General features: G+C 39.2%; 1 protein-coding gene across 18 annotated transcripts in view; it reads left to right on the top strand.

Moving 5' to 3' along the window:
• Positions 1-16360, top strand: part of WASHC2A (WASH complex subunit 2A) — a 63106-nt gene that overhangs the window by 37468 nt on the left and 9278 nt on the right. For 16 of the 18 annotated variants that reach the window (XM_057505785.1, XM_057505770.1, XM_057505768.1 and 13 more), the window contains 4 exons: positions 363-497; positions 2235-2404; positions 6732-6834; positions 15846-16025. In XM_057505785.1, coding sequence (XP_057361768.1) covers positions 363-497; positions 2235-2404; positions 6732-6834; positions 15846-16025 — 588 coding nt within the window. The remainder of the gene's footprint in view (positions 1-362; positions 498-2234; positions 2405-6731; positions 6835-15845; positions 16026-16360) is intronic. The other 2 variants (XM_057505777.1, XM_057505782.1) reach the window with 1 other exon arrangement.

A 16360-nucleotide genomic window follows, 5' to 3' on the forward strand; every position in this document is an offset into this window, starting at 1 on the left:
AGGGCCTGCCCCAGCAGGTTTGGGTGGGACCAGGCTTCCTCCCATTTCTTTGAGCTTGTCTCCCACATTACCATCCCCCCCCACAAGTGTTCTACCTTTGAGTTCTAAGGTATCTGTTTACCTTCTGTGGATAGAGTATACAGTTAGAAGATTGTAGGCTATTGTTATGGGATTATACATAAGAGAGAAGTGGGATTTATAAGAATTTTGTGATACTCCCCCTGCCCCCTGCAAGAGATGTTACATATATTCTGTACCTGACTAGAAACTTAAAACAATCTGATCTGAGAGACTATCTTAGACCCTTAGTTTCATGTGTATGAAGTTTTAACTGTATGAACATTTTGCCATTTGTTTTTTAGGATAATCTTTTTGGGACTACAGCTGGTAAGAAACAGACATCATCTCTACTAACTCAGAGTCAAGAGAAATCAAAATCCTCTGAGCCCTCTAGAAAAAAAGCATCTGCCTTATTGTTCAGCAGTGATGATGAGGAGGTGGGTTGACAGTTTCTCCTCGAAAAGAGTAAGAGATAGTTTTATGGGATTTAGGAGTTAAAGCTATCCTAAACATTTTCTTTTTCTATCTTTTTTACATCTAGTGAAGTTCAGTCACCAAAGACTTGTATGTTCACAGGACTTGTTGTTTTTTTGAAGAAAGGTACTTAATATACTAACTTAAAAGGTTAATCTTTTCAAAATGGTTAGGAATAAAATATGTCCCTGAAATTGTAATATATGCTAATCAAATGAGTTAGGCCTTATTTTAACTTGTTAAATGATCACTGTGTTTAGTTAAGAACTATAGCTAGACGTAGGTGTATGCTTTTGCAAGTTGAACTCCTTTTTTATGAGTCTTGATCCATTTGCTATATCTACATACATATAAGCAGAGCCAGTGGTGAATATAATTTATCTGCTGTTCAGATTGAGCTATACAGAAAAAGACTTCATACATAATATTAAAAACGCTAAGCATTAAAAATCTTCATTATTATAATTACTCCTCTTTATTTTAATATCATAGGCAAGTTATGAGGGTATGATGTAGATAGATAAACCATAGGTATCTTAATGTTTTTTATGAAAAGCAACTTAAAATTATACAACGTAATTTGTTTTTTCTACTCAAATGTATGAATTTATCATGGATTTTCCTTTTTTTTTATTCTTAGCATTGTTGGTAGTTGTTGATTCTCCCTGTAGTAATGGCCTGTCATCATGGTAGGACGTTTTCCTACCATAGTATTACTGTGGTTCAGGGAAAGTAAAAACATTTGCCAGAGCCAGGAGCTACAGTTCTGGCCAAGTGAAGGGTAACCCAGGGTCTTGATCAGTGACTCTCAACCTTGTCTGCCCATTGGAATCACCTGTAGAACTTTAAAGAGTAGTGATACTGGATTCCATCAGTAGATATTCTGAATTATTTAATTTGGGTATGGTCTATCATTGGAATTTCCTAAAACTCTGTAAGAGATTCTAGCATGTAGTCACTGTTGAGTGTCACTGTTCTAGAGAAACATTTCCCAAAGCAAAAAGTGTGGAGAAATCACCTGGGCATCCTGTTACAAATGCAGGTTCTGATTCAGAAAGTTGGGGTGAAATCTGAGATTCTACATAACCCAAGATGTTTCCTGTGGACCCCACTTTGATTTCTGAAGCCCTAGACTCTAGAGACCAAAGGACCACTTGGCAAGCACTCAAGAGTTACTTGATATGAAGGGGTGAGCATAGCCAGGTGGGGTTTCCCTTAAATACTTTCTAAAGGCCAGATTCAGACTTGTGGTTAAAAAAGGTCACTAGCAGCTTCATTTACATGAGGTTTTTACACATTTTTTTCCAACCTGCTTTGAGGTTTTTAAATTAAAATATCACTTTCCTCCAAGTGTTAATTTTTTTTCAACACTCTTCCTTCTCATTCCCCTCTAAAATTAATTTTCAACCCCCTAAAGTAGATAATTTCCCTTATCCTAACACACAACAGAACCATAGAGGGGGGAAACATTGTAGCAGGCAGTGGAGGAGAAAGGCAAGTGAATGTCTGTAAGGCTAGAGAACCCAGCTGTCTAGATTTGACTTCAAAGAAGTCCTGGACGTCAGCTTTCTTCAAGAGTAATGTACTTAATTTAATGCTTAGTTTAAATACAACTTTGTTTAATGATGAATGTTATTTTATTTCCCAGGTTCCTTAGTCTAAATTATTACTGGATTTTAACATACATTTTATATTTTAAGGACCAGTGGAATATTACTGATTCACAGACCAACTCATCATCTGATAATAGGTCTAAAGGAGAACTTCGGGACTCTGGGACCACCCAGGTCCAGGAGGCCAAGGCTGTGAAAAAGACCAGCCTGTTTGAGGACGATGATGAAGATGACCTGTTTGTTATTGCTAAGGACAGGTGAGCTAGTCATGGAAAGAACTGATTTAATTAGTGTCTCAGTGTCTGTGGTAGCAAGTATAAAGGTACAGTTGACCCTTGAACAACACAGGTTTGAACTGCAGTGGATCCACTTAGATATTATTATAAGACTACAGTATATAATACATGTAGTAATATAGAATATGTGTTAATTGAGTGTTTGTGTTGTCTGTGAGACTTGGTCAACAGTAGGCTGTTAGTGGTTAAGTTTGGGGGGAGTTAAAGGTTATGTGTGGATTTTCAGCTGTGGGACAGATGACAACATGCCCCTAAATGTCATGTTGTCCAAGTGTCAGATGTATTTGATTCACAAGGTGCCGTTGCTTGGGGTGACATGATAATCACTCATTACCCAGTAGTCATAAAAATAAATATGTTGATTTTCACTTGTAAGGTGTCCTTCCCCGATACTGGGCATTGTTTTTTGTTGTGGGATCCTTACCTAATTTCTTCTGCCTAACTTTTTTCACTTTAACCCTAAAATACCATCTTTCTTAGTTTGTTAGAGATTTAAGTACAATTTGTTGTCTTTTGTTTGTTTTTCCTCTGGGAAATCCTAAAGAATGCAAAGTGTGGTTGAGGGTATGTAAGTTTGTCATTTGAACAGAAATACCCTCAGCCTCAGCATTGATACACGTCCTGTTAGGAGAATGGTTTTCTACAGTGCTGTGTTTATCACACCAGTTGCTGGTAAGTGTTAGCTGATTCACATTAACACTTGGCCTGAAGCCAGCAGGAAGTCTGAGCATAAGATGTGGTTGGTGTAACATGCTGCCAGATTAGCTGTGCATCTAGAATAATTCCCTTACAAATACAGAATATGTGTACTTTTTCCTCAAGAGCTTTAAATGATTACTGTGGAATTCAACTGAATGATAGTACCATAAAGAGGTAATTGATGGGACATATAAATCCTGTGGGTTGGTGCGATTAAGCCTTAATTTTGATTTGATAGATTCAAAAGTACCTCATATTTCTATCTCTAAATATTGTAATCATTTAAAATCTCACCGTTTCTTTTAGGCCCTGGTGACTTTACCCTTGAGTTTATCTTTTGCCTATGGTTAAGAATATAGGCTCAGGAATTCCAGTACCTGATAAATTCTGGCCCTGCCAGTTCCTTTCTGAATAACAATAACCTTGGGCAAGTTACCAGAGTTCTCTGGGCCTGAGTTTTCTCATCAGTTACACAAAAATAATAATAGTACCTCTCACATAGGATCATTGAGAGGATTAAATGAAATCCAAAAAATGGGAAATGCTTAGCACAATTGTTAGATTGCAGTCACTTAACATGTTACCATTTATCATCATGACTGCAGAGGAAATAACATTACATTCCTTTATTTTTCTTGCACTCTCTCTCCTGAGATATGCTCTTCTTCCCTTCTTACCTGACCAGCTTCCTTCAAGACTCAGTTTAAGCCCTCTCTTATAAGAATCCTTTCTTGACCTAAAAGACAGGTGAGAGAGAGAAGAAAAAGAGTTAAAGTCTAGAGCAAAAATAATTCCCTCTGTATATGCCCCTCATCTGTGGTCGTGTTGCACTTGAGCATTTTCTAGGTTGTGTAGAACTTATGTTACATATGTGCCCTGTCTCCCTTTGCCCCCTACCACGCACACATGGTCACTAGTTTAGAGATCTGCAAACGTCTCACTTGGAGGTTCCAATATCAGCTACACCCAATACTTAGCTTTCATTAATGCTTTCTCTGCTCCAGATTTATTCCATTTCTAGTTGGTTTTAAAGTTGTCTATAAAGTTTTGTATATGGGCATTTTTCTGAGTAAATAATTCCTAACTTTCATCAGATTCTCTAAAATTGCTTTTACAATTTTTAGACACTAACAAATGTGAGGAAGGATGTGGAGGAACCTTCATACATTGCTGGGGGAATGTAAAATGGTGCAGCCACTTTGGGAAACAGTTGTTCCTTAAAAAGTTAAACCTGGAGTTACCATAGGACTTAACTTCATTTTTAGGTATAGGTCAAGAAAAATGAAAACCTGTCCACACAAAAACTTGCACATGAATGTTCATCACAGCATTGTACATAGTAACTGAAAAGCCCATCAACTGATGAAACAATAAGCAAAATGAATTCCGCCCATACAATGAGAAGGAACAAAATATTGAGACATGCCACAACATCGATGAACTGTGTTAACTGAAAGAAGCCAGTCACAGAAGACCACATGTATGAGTCCATTGGTATATAATGTCCAGACAGATAAATCCATAGCCACAGAAAATAAATTAGTGTTTGCCTGAGGCTGAGGGGAAAGGAGAATTGGGAGTGAATGTTAACAGGTAGGGTTTCATTTTGGGTTGTTGGAAATACTGTGAACTTAGATTATGGTGACTATGCTCAACTCCAAATATACTAAAAATCAGTGAATTGTACACTTTTATAAAAGTGTAAGATTTATGGCATGTAAATTATATCTCACAACCATTCTAAAAAAAGAAAGAAGCTTTATGACCCTAATGAAGTTGTGAAATATTATCTTAGCAAGGCATTCAAATGCCCTGGCTTGCCTGGCAGCCCTGCTTTGTTCCTTTCATTCCAGTATGATTATTAATAACTTTCCCTTTCACTCTCAAAAGTGCCTGGTTTAGACCCATAGACTCTATGGTCATCGAAATGTTTTCTCTGCACCTTTTAAATAAATCAAAATACTTAACCTGTTACTTATAATGAGAAATACTGTAGCTCACTGAACAAGCACATGTTTTCCTGAGGACAGGTCGCCACGGGAGGCCCCCATTTAACCAGCAGTAGCTGAGAGTTAGGGAATGAGGCCGAGGGTAAGGATTGTAGTCTTTTATGTAACTTTGTCCAGAGAGCTAACTAGCTTTTCTCTAGTAGCTTGCCTTCAGAATCAGTCATCAGATGTCTTGTGGGTTGTTCTCAGGGGTTTTGGTTGGTTAGTTTGTTTAGAAATTCTTGTTTGGAAGATAATGAGTAAGATTTTCTGCTATAGCTGCTTTATGAGGTGTTCGGCACTCTTCAGGCATCTGATATAGTCATTAATACTTTGTGATCATTCATCACCTAGTAGTCGGATATTTTGGTTATCATTTGTGTAACTCTGTATTGGTATATGTCCTTAAAGGCATACTAGGTACCACCTTACTGTGCCGTTACAAATTGGCTCTTTCCTTTAATAACTTTTTCAAAGTGCAGACTTAGTTTGTAACTGTCCTTTAGTGTATGTGTCCAGTGAAAGTGCACTCAACTGTTTGGTTGATCCTTAGTTTTTTTGTTTTTTTGTAAGATGTAGATAGACATCAATATTAAGCTAACAAATAAGTTACATAGATTTTGCCTTGTTAATTATAATTTCTAATAGAAGTAGATGGATATAGTGAACAATTTACTAAAGTGACTTACTATTACTGTGCTTTTTTCCTAGCTGTAAATGATTTTGAGGTTTTCATTACTTTGGTAATTCTCTAGTATGTTAGTTGTATAATTCCTTATCATATAGTAAAAACCAGTCCAGTGCTAAGCCTCCCTGTGTTTCTTCACTTTCATATTATTTCTGTTCCTGATGATGTACTGATGAATAGTTGTTCTGGCATTTACTGAGCACCTTGTGTGTAGGGGCCTGCCAGAATCCCAGGTAAGGAGGTAGGTGAAGACAGGCTAGAGGAAGGTGGTGAGGAGAGCTGTGACCGCATTTCGGCTCTGGTTGTCCAACATGGGGTAGGAGCTGGGTGCCTAGTGATGTGATGAACAGGGAAATGAGTTCTGCTTTTCCAGCTCTGAGAGGTTTGTCTGGTGGGGATGGAAAGGGATGGATTTGGGGTTTGAAGGGAAAGCAGGGGAATGCTTGGAAAGACAGGATTAGGTGGCCAAGGAGGTACCAGGTCATAGCCCAAAGCAGGCCCTGGCCCTGTAATCTTTTGACAGCTGCCTTCTGACCACTTTGGAAATAGGCGCTCATGTTCTCTGTTTCTTCCTGTGCCTAAGAAGTTGTGAGAGAGAGTGCTAGTAGTGTCATGTGCCTCACAAAGCTAACAGCTAGTGCACCCGCACCGTATCAGAAATAACTAACAAGGGCCAGGTTGAGGAGGGCCTTAGCTCTTCTGCATAAGGGTGGGGGTCAGAGGCTGATGACTTGCTAGGCACAAATCGCACCTACTTCAAAGGTTTTTCTTACTTGCTTTCAGTTGTATAAGGTCAGCCGATAGCTCGGGTACTTTAGTGGCAGGTGGGTTCGTAGAGGTGTGACCTAGAAACAATACTGTATTTTTTTAAATCCTATTTGCCTTTATTTTGGTCTTTCATCTGTTTGTGTAGCCGAAAGAAGACCCAGAGAGTATCACTGCTCTTCGAAGAGGATGCCGATAGTGGAAGTTCTCTGTTTGGCTCTCCTCCTGCATCTGTTCCTCCTGCAACAAAGGTATTCTTAACCTCTTAGGCTCAGGAAACATCCTTGAGGTGGTGTTACAGAATAGTGATACTCCCTGAATCAGCTCCTAAAACCTGACCTTGGAAAACTTGTTTTCCTAGTTTTAGAAAGATAGCTTCTGGTTAGTGGTATTTTACAGATGAAGCACACATAAAAAAGCCTGGAGAAAAGGACTCCTGCGTGTCTGCAGCCCATTCAGTGTCAGGTATAGTCTTCGGGGGGCAGAGTACCAATGGAAGGAAATTCTGACACGTGCTACCACATGGATCAACCTTGAGCACATTATACTGAATGACGTAAGCCAGCACAAAAAGGCAAATACTATATGATTCCACTTACGTGAAGTACCTAGAACAGTCAAATTCAGAGACAGAAAGTAGAATGGTGGTTGCCAGGGTAGCAGAAGGGGGAAATGGGCTGCTGTTTCAGTTTTGCAAGATAATTCTGGAGATGGTTGCATAACAGTGCCATTATTCTTAACACCACTATCTATACGCTCAAATGGTTAAGATGGAAAAATTTATATTGTGTGTTTTTTACCACAGTTAAAGTTTTTAAAAAAATTAATATATGTGATAAGAAAAAAGGAGTTAATCAGTGGCTCTGTGGTCTTAATGTCCTTCCAGTGATTTTCTCTAAATGGCATTGTTACCACAGTTACCTAAGCTAAAACATAGCAATCTCATGTTATGTCATGAGTATTAGAGAATGAGAGGAAGGTGTCATTAACGTAATGCTTGTCTGGAACCTAGACACACTGGAAGCCTTCTTTATGGCCTGTCATTAATCCCTCCCCAGCACATTCCTGAAGTATGTGCACATAGAACAGTGAGGCCAAGCACTTTTTTATTGCCAACTGACAGTTGCTAACAGTGAACTTTCTAGGCTAGGCCCCATGGAGACCTCTTTACCTGTGCCGGGTTAGCCTAAAAGGCCAAGAATCCAGCCAGCTCACAGCCTGCTGTGACGGTCTTCCGACCCAACTTGAGACCACTCCAGTTTGGCATGGATGAGGGCAGAAAGTCCTGCAAGACAGGGAAGGACATATGAGCCCCCAGGGAAACTTCCCGTGTTGGAACAGCCACAGAAGCCAAAATTGCAACTCCTACCCCCAAGCTTGATGAAGAATCTCACTCTCCCACCGTGGTGATGGGTGACCACATTCCTGAAACCTGTGTGTCCTTAGGGACCTGGTTTCTCCTTGTGTACAACGAAGGAGGCATATGGCAGTAAAAGAACCCACAACTTCCTGTTTCTAGAGGCAGATACTTGGTTCTTCTTCTATACCTACTAAATATTTTCTTTTTAAAGTTTATTTTAAATTACAGTGTAAGACACAGATGTCTTATTTATTTGTTTGTTTGTCTATTTGGTTACTTATTTATTTATTTATTTTGATATCATTAATGTACAATTACTTGAACAACATTATGGTTATAGACTTCCCCTATTATCAAGTCCCTCCCACATACCCCATTACAGTCACTGTCCATCAGCTTAGTAAGATGCTATAGAATCATTACTTGTCTTCTCTGTATATACTGCCTTCCCCATGTCCCCACCCTCCTACATTATGTGTGCTAATCATAATGCCCTGTTTTCCCCCTTATCCCTCCCTTCCCACCCATCCTCCCCAGTCCCTTTCCCTTTGGTAACTGTTAGTCCATTCTTGGGATCTGTGAGTCTGCTGCTGTTTTGTTCCTTCAGTTTTTTCTTTCTTGTTATACTCCACAGATGAGTGAAATCATTTGATACTTGTCTTTCTCCACCCGGCTTATTTCGCTGAGGATAATACCCTCTAGCTCCATCCATGTTGTTGCAAATAGTAGGATTTGTTTTCTTCTTATGGCTGAATAATATTCCATTGTGTATATGTACCACATCTTCTTTATCCATTCATCTACTGATGGACACTTAGGTTGCTTCCATTTTTTGGCTATTGTAAATGGTGCTGCAATAAACATAGGAGTGCATATGTCTTTTTCCAACTGGGCTCCTGCATTCTTAGGGTAAATTCATCAGAGTGGAATTCCTGGGTCAAATGTTATTTCTATTTTGATCTTTTTGAGAAACCTCCATACTGCTTTCCACAATGGTTGAACTAGTTTACATTCCCACCAGCAGTGTAGAGGGATTCCCCTTTCTCCACATCGTCGCCAACATTTGTTGTTGTTTGTCTTTTGGATGTTGGCTATCCTAACTGGTGTGAAGTGATATCTCATTGTGGTTTTAATTTGCATTTCTCTGATGATTAGCAATGTGGAGCATCTTTTCGTGTGTCGGTTGGCCATCTGAATTTCTTCTTTGAAAAAGTGTCTGTTCAGATCATGTGCCCATTTTTCTTGGATTATTTGCTTTTTGTTTGTGGAAGTGTGTGAGCTCTTTATATATTTTGGGTGTCAACCCTTTATTGGATATGTCATTTATGAATATATTCTCCCATACTGTAGGACGTTTTATTGTTCTACTGATGGTATCCTTTCTTGTACAGAAGCTTTTTAGTTTGATGCAGTCCCATGAGGTCATTCTTGCTTTTGTTTCCCTTGCCCGGGGAGATATGTTCATGAAGAAGTCACTCATGTTTATGTCCAATAGATTTTTGCTTATGTTTTTTTCTAAGAGTTTTCTGGTTTCATAACTTACATTCAGGTCTTTGATCCTTTTTCGAGTTTACTTTCGTGTATGGGGTTAGACAATGAATGATCCAGTTTCATTGTCTTACATGTAGCTGTCCAGTTTTGCCAACACCAGCTGTTGAAGAGGCTATCATTTCCCCAGTGTATGTCCATGGCTCCTTTATCATATATTAATCAACCATATATGTTTGGGTTAATATCTGCACTCTCTATTCTGTTCCACTGGTCTGTGGGTCTGTTCTTGTGCCAGTACCAAATTGTCTTGATTACAGTGGCTTTGTAGTAGAGCTTGAAGTTGGGAAGTGAGATCCCCCTGCTTTATTCTTCCTTCTCAGGATTGCTTTGGCTATTTGGGGTCTTTTGTGGTTCCATACGAACTTTAGAACTATTTGTTCCAGTTTGTTGAAGAATGCTGTTGGTATTTTGATAGGGATTGCATTGAATCTGTAGATTGCTTTAGGCAGGATGGCCATTTTGACAATATTAATTCTTTCTAGGCAAGAGCATGGGATGAGTTTCCATTTGTTAGTGTCCTCTTGAATTTCTCTTAAGAGTGTCTTGTAGTTTTCAGGGTATAGGTCTTTCACTTCCTTGGTTAAGTTTATTCCTAGGTATTTTATTCTTTTGATGCAATTGTGAATCGAATTTTTTTCCTGATTTCTCTTTCTGCTACTTCATTGTTAGTGTATAGGAATGCAACAGATTTCTGTGTATTAATTTTGTATCCTGCAACTTTGCTGAATTCAGATATTAGTTCTAGTAGTTTTGGAGTGGAGTCTTTAGGGTTTTTTACATACAATATCATGTCATCTGCAAATAGTGACAGTTTGACCTCTTCTTAATCAATCTGGATTCCTTGTATTTCTTTGTTTTGTCTTAATTGCCATGGCTGGGACCTCCAGTACTATGAAGAATAACAGTGGGGAAGAGTGGGCATCCCTGTCTTGTTCCCGATCTTAGGTGAAAAGCTTTCCGCTTCTTGCTGTTAAGTATGGTGTTGGTGGTGTGTTTGTCATATATGGCCTTTGTTATGTTGAGGTATTTGCCCTCTATACCCATTTTGTTGAGAGTTTTTATCATGAATGGATGGTGAATTTTGTTGAATGCTTTTTCAGCATCTATGGAGAAGATCATGTGGTTTTTGTCCTTTTTGTTGATGTGGTGGATGATGTTGATGGATTTTCAAATGTTGTACCATCCTTGCATCCCTGAGATGAATCCCACTTGGTCATGGTGTATGATCCTCTTGATGTATTTTTGAATTTGGTTTGCTAATATTTTGTTGAGTATTTTTGCATCTATTTTTATCAGGGTATTGGTCTGTAATTTTCTTATTTGGTAGTGTGTTTGCCTGGTTTTGGTGTTAGTGTGATGCTGGCTTCATAGAATGAGTTTGGAAGTATTCGCTCCTCTACTCTCTGGAAAACTTTGAAGAAGATGGGTATTAGGTCTTCTCTATATGTCTGATAAAATTCAGCGGTGAATCCATCTGGTCTGGGGTTTTTGTTCTTGGGTAGATTTTTGATTTACTGGTTCAGTTTTGTTGCTGGTAATTGGTCTGTTTAGATTTTCTGTTTCTTCCTTGGTCAATCTTGGAAGGTTGTATTTTTCTAGGAAGATGTCCATTTCTTCTAGGTTTTCCAGTTTGTTAGCATATAGAGTCTCATAGTATTCTCTAATAATTCTTTGTTTTTCTGTGGGGTATGTTGTGATTTTTCGTTTCTTATATCTGATTCTGTTTATGTGTGTAGATTCTCTTTTTCTCTTAATAAGTCTGGAGATTGGCTTATGTATTTTGTTTATTTTCTCAAAAAAGCAGCTCTTGGTTTCATTGATTTTTTCTGTTGTTTTATTCTTCTCAATTTTATTTATTTCTTCTCTGATCTTTATTATGTCCCTCCTGCTGACTTTGGGCCTCATTTGTTCTTCTTTTTCCAGTTTCAATAATTGTGACTTTAAACTGTTCATTTAGGATTATTCTTCCTTCCTTAAATAGGTCGTGATTGCTATATACTTTCCTCTTTGAACTGCCTTTGCTTCATCCCATAGAAGTTGGGGCTTTGGGCTGTTGTTTTTATTTGTCTCCATATATTGTTCAATCTCCATTTTAATTTGTTCGTTGATCCACTGATTATTTAGGAGCATGTTAAGCCTCCATGTGTTTGTGAGCCTTTTTGTTTTCTTTGTACAATTTATTTTTATTTTTATACCTTTGTGATCTGAGAAGTTGGTTGGTAGAATTTCAGTCTTTTTGAATTTACTGAGTCTCTTTTTGTGGCCTAGTATGTGGTCTATTCTGGAATGTGTTCCATGTGCACTTGAGAAGAATGTGTATCCTGCTGCTTTTGGGTGTAGAGATCTATAGATGTCTGTTAGGTCCATCTGTTCTAGTGTTATTCAGTGCCTCTGTGTCCTTACTTCTTTTCTGTCTGATTGATCTGTCCTTTGGAGTGAATGGTGTGTTGAAGTCTCCTAAAACGAATGCATTGCATTCTATTTCCTCCTTTAATTCTGTTAGTATTTGTTTCACAAATGTTGGTGCTCCTGTGTTGGGTGCATAGATATTTATAATGGTTATATCCTCTTGTTGGACTGACCCCTTTATCAGTATGTAATGTCCTTCTTTATCTCTTGTTACTTTCTTTGTTTTGAAGTCTATTTTGTCTGATACAAGTACTGCAACACCTGCTTTTCTCTCCCTCTTGTTTGCATGAAATATCTTTTTCCAACCCTTCACTTTTAGTCTTTGTATGTCTTTGGGTTTGAGATGAGTCTTTTGTAAGCAGCATGTAGATGGGTCTTACTTTTTTATCCATTGTATTACTCTGTGTCTTTTGATTGGTACACTCAGTCCATTTATATTTAGGGTGATTATCAATTGATATGTACTTACTGTCATTGAATGCTTTGGATCGTGGTTACCAAAGGTTCAAGGTTAGCTTCTTTACTATCTTACTGTCTAACTTAACTCACTTATTGAGCTATTATAAACACATTCTGATGATTCTTCATTTCTCTCCCTTCTTCTTCCTACTCCACTCTTTATATGTTAGGTGTTTTATTCTGTACTCTTTTGTGTTTCCCTTGACTGCTTTTGTGGATAGCTGATTTTATTTTTTTGCCGTTAGTTAGTATTTGGTTTCCCTGCTTTCTTTGCTGTGGTTTTATTTTCTCTGGTGACATCTATTTAGCCTTAAGAGTGCTTCCATCTAGAGCAGTCCTGTTAACATACCCTACCCTGTTGTGGTGGTTTGTGGGAGGTAAATTCCCTTAAGTTTTGCTTATCTGGAAATTGTTTAATCCCCCCTTCAAATTTAAATGATAGTGTTGGTGGACCCATTCTTGGTTCAAGACCCTTCTGTTTTCATTGCATTAAATATATCATGCCATTCTCTTCTGACCTGTAAGGTTTCCATTGAGAAGTCTGATGATAGGCTGGTGGGTTTTCCTTTGTAGGTGATCTTTTTTCTCTCTCTGTCTGCCTTTAATACCCTGTCATTGTCTTTGGTCTTTGCCATTTTAATTATTGTATGTCTTGGTGTTGTTCTCCTTGGGTCCCTTCTGTTGGGAGATCTGTGGGCTTCTATGGTCTGAGAGACTATTTCCTTCCCCAGTTTAGGGAAGCTGTCAGCAGTCATTTCTTCAAAGACACTTTCTATCCCTTTTTCTCTCTCTCCTTACTCTGGTACCCCTATTATGCAAATATTGTTCTGTTTGGATTGGTCACACAGTTCTCTTAATATTCTCATTCCTAGGGATCCTTTTATCTCTCTCTGCCTCAGCTCCTCTGTATTACTGTTCTCTGATTGCTATTCCATTAACAGTCTCTTGCACCTCATCCAGTATGCTCTTAAGTCCTTCTGGTCATTGCTTCATTTCTGTTTTCTCCCTCTGGACTTCATCCCTTACATCTTGCATAATTCTCTGCAGCTCTATCTGCATGGTTATGACTTGTATTTTGAATTCTTTTTCAGGAAGATTGTTTATATCTATCTTGCCAGGCCCTCTTTTTGGCATTGTTTGAGTTATTTTGGACTGGACCAGGATCTTCTGCCTTTTCATGGCGATAGAAGTGATTGCCGGCCAGTGGTGCATGTGTCAGCTAGGAGAACAAAGTCCTTTCCTGCTTGCTGGTCACCTTGCTCTTCTCTGCTACCTGTGCCGGTTACCTGCACACAGGTAGCAGTCTCTGGGTTAATCCCCTGTGCTGCTGTGGGTGGGGTGGCCCTTGGGATAGCCTAGGGCACTGCGGGGTGTCACAGACGCACCAGGTTTGTTCTCTTTTGAGAAGGGCACCCCTTTGTGCTTTCCGGAACCTCCCGCTTCCTCTACCTGTGCCGGGCAGCTGCTTGTTGGCGGCACCCTCTGGGTCTAGACTGGTTAGCTGCACTCTGGGAGAAGACTCTATGTGGTTGTTGTGGGTGGGGCTGCTTCCTGGCTGGTCCACAGCCGTGGCGGGTCAGCTGGCTTGCTTCTAGTCCTGGTTGGGGAGAATGAATGGCAGGCTGCTTCTAGTGCTTGTGGGGGAGAATGAATGGCAGGCTGCTTATAGTCTTGAGGGGCTTCAGAGCTGCATTATCCCCCAGGGGTTTAGGGCACCTGAAGTTCCTTAAGATTCTAGCCTGCTGGGTTGAGTGTGCCAGGACGATTTTGTCCACCTGTTAAACTCTTGTCCCTACAAGACTTTTAAAACTGGCTTTTCTTTTGTCCCCAGGGAGCCAGCTGTGGGGACCCACTTGCAGTCTCCGTCTCAGATTTTACTTTTCCATTTCTCTAATATCTAGTATACCTTGTGCTGTGTGTCTGTGCTCCTGGTGCAGATTACTAGGGCTGGTTATTTAGCAGTCCTGTGCTTCAACTCTCTCCCCCCTCTGATTCTTTTCCTCCCACCATTGAGTTTGGGTGGGGGGAGTGCACAAGTCCCGCTGTGTCACAGCTTTGTATCTTACCCTTTTTGTGAGATGCTGAGTTCTCACAAATGTAGATGTAGTTTGGCTGTTGTACTGTATCTTCTGGTCTCTCTTTTAGGAATAGTTGTATTTGCTGTATTTTCGAAATATATATGGTTTTGGGAAGAGATTTCCGCCACCCTACTCACGCCACCATCTTGAGTTCTCCCTGATTTGTAATCAGTTTAGCACTTTTTTATATTGTGAATTACAAAGTAAAGTGGTATTTCTCTTTCCTCTGAAACATTAGCTTTCTTTTCCATGGTGATCTGTCATCTGCAAGAGATGGCATAAGGCTGTGGATAAGGCTTCTGGCTACATCTGGGAACCAGTGATTACCTCCTGTTTCTATAAACCTTTTCTTATTTTCTAACTTTCCTTTTATTCTTTGTGTTCAGCAACTTAGGTTTAATCTCTCTTCTAGGGCCTGTGAAGAACATTGCATATCCTTTTACTGTTAGAGGCTCCGTGGGGCTACAGTGATAGAAATGCTGTATTTTATTATTGTGTGACATTGTCTTGCCCACGTTTTCATGAGGACCTTTTCTGTGTCCAGAAGCCCCTGGCTTACCCCAGTCATAACCGAGCCCACACTTGTGCTCTCCTGTGCTACCATCTCTCTGCTTGAGTATAAGCACCGTGAAGATGGGGGCCAGGTTTGTTTTGTTCACCATTGTATCTGTACTACTTAGCATATTACTTTGCACATAGTAGGCACTTGAAAAATTATCTCTCTTCAAAGGAGCTTGTTTTTCCTACAGTTTAACCACTCTGAAAGTAGGATACACCTCTTAAGATCAGTGGCATGTTAATTGAGAGTTGTTTTTTTTTGTCCTTAGTGGTTCATATAGTACTAGTGGTTCTTAAATCAGTGGCATCTTACCTGAAATGTGATATACTTCTTGTGGAATGAATAAATGCTGCATCTTAGATTATTTTAGAGATTCTTATAATTGCATAATACAGTGTAAGCCTTTGAAAATTTAAGTGTCTGATTTTGTCAATTAGGTTTCTCTTAGAGACTTATGTATTAGTTAAATACTAGGAAATACATGATCCTCTCCCAATGACTGGCATTTGTGTTGTCTTTATGACGTAGAAGTTATAGTTCATGAGCAACCTGTATGTATCAGTGTTTGTATATATATATATAATGGTAGGAAGGAAGGACCCATGGCTTTTAACTGTTTGGAAAAATTATTTTTGTCTATGAATTATCTGTACAGGACTCTTTATTGGAGCAGCCAATGAAGAACTAGCTCAGGGTTTTGTTACCTGGGAGCAGATGTGATTAGCTGTAGAGCCCCGAAACATGCATGTGGCAGTTACAGAATTAATGAAGAGCTTGGGAGGCCCCACAATAGAATTTGTATTTCCAGGTGATACTTAATTTTTTCCTTATTATTTCCATTTTTAGGAAGGACCTTTGACACTCTCTTCTCAGCAAGCAGCCAAGCATTCTGATTTACTTTCTTCATCTTCCCCATTGGACAAAGGAACCAAAAATAGAACCAAAACTGTTCTTAGCCTATATGATGAGGAAGAGGATAAAACAGAGGATCAGAGCAGCATCCAAGTGCCAAAGAGAGTAGGAACGGTGAGCAAAAAGTAGTACAGTTCATGTTTTGAAAGAATAAAAGAATCTCATTTCATGATGTTAGTTCTCTCATGTGAGTTGCTGAAGAATTGAAGGTTCCAGTTTCTCTACATCCTCATCAACACTTGTAGACTTTTTGATATTAGCCAAGTGTTAGTGGGGATGTGGAGAAACTACAACCTTCCTCATTCATTGCTCTTGGGAATGTAAGATGCTGCAGCCACTTTGGAAGACAGTTTGGTGGTTCCTCATATTGTTAAACGTAAGAGTCACTACATGACCTTGCAGTTCCACTACTAGGTATGTATGCAAGAAATGAAAATATACATTCATAC

The sequence above is a fragment of the Manis pentadactyla genome, chromosome 8 (assembly GCF_030020395.1).
Source record: "Manis pentadactyla isolate mManPen7 chromosome 8, mManPen7.hap1, whole genome shotgun sequence".
NCBI classification, from domain to species: domain Eukaryota; kingdom Metazoa; phylum Chordata; class Mammalia; order Pholidota; family Manidae; genus Manis; species Manis pentadactyla.